Below are 3,785 nucleotides of genomic sequence, written 5' to 3'. Positions count from 1 at the left end.
TCACAGTTTGACAACCGGCTTTGTTTTTGGAAAGATCTTGATGAAAGCCTTACGGATTTGTTTGGTCTTCACACTATATATGATGGGGTTCAGCACTGGGGGAAAGAGGAAGTGAAGATTTGACATCAGTGTATGAACATACGGAGGAGCATTATGGCCAAAGCGATGTACCAAAGCCAAGATGATCCAGGGGATATAGAAGATGGCAACAGCACCAATGTGAGAGACACAGGTACCAAAGGCTTTTTGCCTCTCTTCTGGGGAGGCAATGCTGAGGATGGACTTGATGATCAGCATGTAGGAGAGGAAGATACAGGGGATATCTATTCCTGATGTCAGAATGAGGGCAACTAAGCCACAGATGCTGTTGACCCCGATACTTGAGCAAGAACACTTAATCACATCAGGATGGTAGCAGTAGGAGTGGGAAAGCACATTAGGACCACAGAAAGACAGACGCTTAAGGAGCAGTAGCAAGGGCACAAGGTTGACCAGCATTCGTACACATACCATCACCCCAGCTTTGATGATTCTAGAGTTAGTTAAAATCACAGCATATCTCAGGGGATTGCAAATGGCAACAAAGCGGTCAAAAGCCATGGCCAGAAGTACAGAAGATTCCATGAGTGTGAATCCATGTAGAAAGAACATCTGTACAATACATCCATCTAGGCCGATGATCCTGGCATTGAACCAGAGGACACCCAGTGTTGTAGGAAGAGAAGAAAGAGTGATGCCCACGTCGGTGGCAGAGAGCATGGAGAGAAAATAGTACATTGGCTCATGGAGGCTGGAGTCTGTCACCACCACATAGAGGATAGTGCTGTTCCCCAAGAGAGCTATCACACAGAAGCAACACAAAGGTATGGAAAACCAGCTGTGGAAAGCTTCTAATCCTGGAACTCCGGTCAAGAAGAAAGTTGCGGGAGTTGAATTAGCAGTAGACAGCATGGTGATCTGATGAAATGTTCTCTCCTTCAGGAAATTCCTGTTAATAGTATATTTCACTGAGTCAAAGCTACTTTTGCAAGACATTTCTGTTGTTACTTTACTTACTGTACCTCACGTGGCCCTTATGACTACTTTAGAATCAGCTTTTATCTGTCATCTTCATTTGGAGTTAAACGAAAAGAGATTCAGTTTGCTTTAGTTAACTCATTAAATACAAGAAAATGAGTTTTCCTGCTATAAAACGTTTGTTTGTCGTGATATACAGCATGTAGCATATGCTAGGATTGGCAGGGTTGAAACTACAGTTAGTCAAGTAAGGCACTTGCCTTCGGTGAGAAACACAAGAAGGGTGATAGAAAGTTCAGCAAACAGATTAACAACATTTTTAGCAATAAACATCAAAGCTAACATACAAATTTGTGAGTGACAAACAAAACATCCAAATTCTGACAAAAGATCAGAGGTCACCACAAACCGTGTTGGAGCTGAAGGTAAATGATAAAAAATGTACCTCTATGGACTTATTTTATATGCATTTTAATATATTTTATATAAAAATATGTGAAAACATTAAATTTGGAAGTATATTAACCTCAAATATTCTTTAGGTTTTAATGTTTTATATTCCACAAAACAGAAATTATAATTTTACTGTGGCTAGTTAAAGTTAAATAAATAACTTGTAGCTAATTAAAAATAATTTAGATTTCTCATCTAATCAAGAGAAAATTTCAGATATGGCAGTACTGTCAATTGAAAAATGAGATGATCAAAAAAGCAGATGTTGAAAATATTATTGATGAAATTGCTTCCATTAAAGCTGGGGTCATGCTTTTTCTGTCTCTATTAGGTTCCTAAATGACTTGGCATGGCAGTAGTCTTTGCACTAAATTTTGTTACTTTATTAACTGTGAGATAAAAAGATAATACTTTTAAAATCTTTTTGATTAAAACAGTATTTCTAGTGGCTGGTGAGGTTTTTGGTGTCTTTTTAATATTTACGAATGACATGAACTCCGCTTTTATTACCACACTCCTGACTCTTGACAGTTTAGCCTAGACATGTTTTACTATGTTAGCGTGAATGAAGTCAAAAAGAATTTCAAGACTTTGAATTATGGAGGTATAATTTAATTCTCATTTTTATTTTTAGCATTTATATTTAAAATCAGATTTATTGTTCCCAAACTTCCCTTGTTTCATCTGACTCCCTGTTACTCCTCAAAGCTTAGATAAACAGAAGACAGAGATTCCTTCTTGCAGATTTCCACTATAGCTTCACCAAATTTCTCATGATCTGATCTTTCTCTGATGCATTTATCTCTTTTCCTCTCATGTCCTTACCTGATATCCACAGAAGGAAGACTTACTTTGTCCTCACAGGACCTAAGAAAAAGAAGAGAAGTAAAAACACACAAATTTACATGCCATATAAAAGCAGCAAACAGGTGAAATGACATTCTGAGCCACTTGATGGAGGAAAATCTAGTAGTAGCTCTTTCTGGCAGGAGAAAGGTAGCATTTAAATGGCTTTTACCTGCTTATTAAGTAATCAAGAATAGAATATTTGGTCTCAGTGGAATCCCTTAACTCACAATAATAATTCATCTATTTCCTCAAGAGCCAGATACACTTGAATAAATCCCTTTTAAAGGGATTTAACCAAATATTTTCCACTGTGGGAAGATTTCAATCCATTAAGGATAAAGGGAAAGGTATCTCAAGACATGGAGGGATTTATTACACGTATTATGTAATGTTATTAATTTAGCACCCCATTTCTTCCTTGCATTAAAAGAAAGGCTCATTAAAGTGAATAGAGTAAGCACATAATATTGTTTAATCATTTAAGCAAGAAAAAAAAAGAAATCAAAGAACATGAAAAAAGCATTCAAATAAAGTTTCAATAAATATAATTTCTTGGTACTTTCTGAAATAAAAATATAAATTTAAGCAGTTATTGGCTTTTATAATTAATAAATTTATTCTAATAATTTTGATGAAAATTTACTATTTGCTGCCCTGATATAGCACTGGGACCTAGTTGCATGGAAAACAGACACATTGAACTTCAATTTGCTTTGGTAGATGGATCTGAAAGATGAATGAGACATTGCTCTAAGTACTTAACTGGAGATGTAACCAATTATGCAAAAAATATATTTAGTAAATAATATATTTTAAGAAAAAACTTTGAAATGATCATATATGTTGATTGAGAAATACATTCTAGAATTCCACAGAATTTTCATACTAGTTTTCCAAAATCTTCTCCTAATTCCTTGGAATATTTGATTAATTTCTCTAGTTTCACAATGAAGAAGATGACAAGTAAGTAAAACAAAAATTAATTTAAAACTTTCTGCCTCAATAGCTGAAAGATGATTCAGTAGATAGCAAAAATAGTATTCCCTTGTATAAAGATACCACATTTTAAAAAATCCAACCCTCTGTTACTAGGTATAAACGCTGCTTCCAGTCTGGCTTTCTTGGTACTCAGCAGCTAAGTAATGGAAATCCAAAATAGGAGTTCCAGAACTGCTTTCAAAAGAGCCAAGAATAGTGCATTTGATGTCTCTGAAGCAAAGAGGAATTTTGTGAGTGCAAGTCATAGCAATGCATTCTTTAATAAATTTTTAAATCTAAAAGAGAAAAATTTTTAAAAATTTTCACTTATTAGTTATCTTTGAGCTTTGATTCTTTGTTGGAACAGTTGACTTTCTACATTTATTTCATTGTGTATGCTAGGTCTGATGTAAAGCAGTTTGGTAAGACACTTTCTCAAAACAAAAAATGGGGCTGGGCATGAACTCAGTGTGAAGGTCCTGGGTTCA

At 35.1% G+C, this 3,785-nt stretch overlaps 1 protein-coding gene across 1 annotated transcript; it reads right to left on the bottom strand.

Annotated features, from left to right (window-relative positions):
- LOC134477495 (olfactory receptor 51F1-like) lies at positions 1 to 966 on the bottom strand. The gene has a single exon (XM_063255617.1). The coding sequence runs from the start codon at positions 949 to 951 to the stop codon at positions 1 to 3; it is 951 nt and encodes a 316-aa protein (XP_063111687.1). The 5' UTR covers positions 952 to 966.
- Between the last annotated feature and the right edge of the window lie 2,819 nt (positions 967 to 3,785).

This window comes from Cavia porcellus, unplaced genomic scaffold (assembly GCF_034190915.1).
Source record: "Cavia porcellus strain 051 isolate PalLab524CR breed Dunkin Hartley unplaced genomic scaffold, mCavPor4.1 scaffold_9, whole genome shotgun sequence".
NCBI lineage: Eukaryota > Metazoa > Chordata > Mammalia > Rodentia > Caviidae > Cavia > Cavia porcellus.
This window is presented reverse-complemented; position numbering and strand designations above follow the sequence as displayed.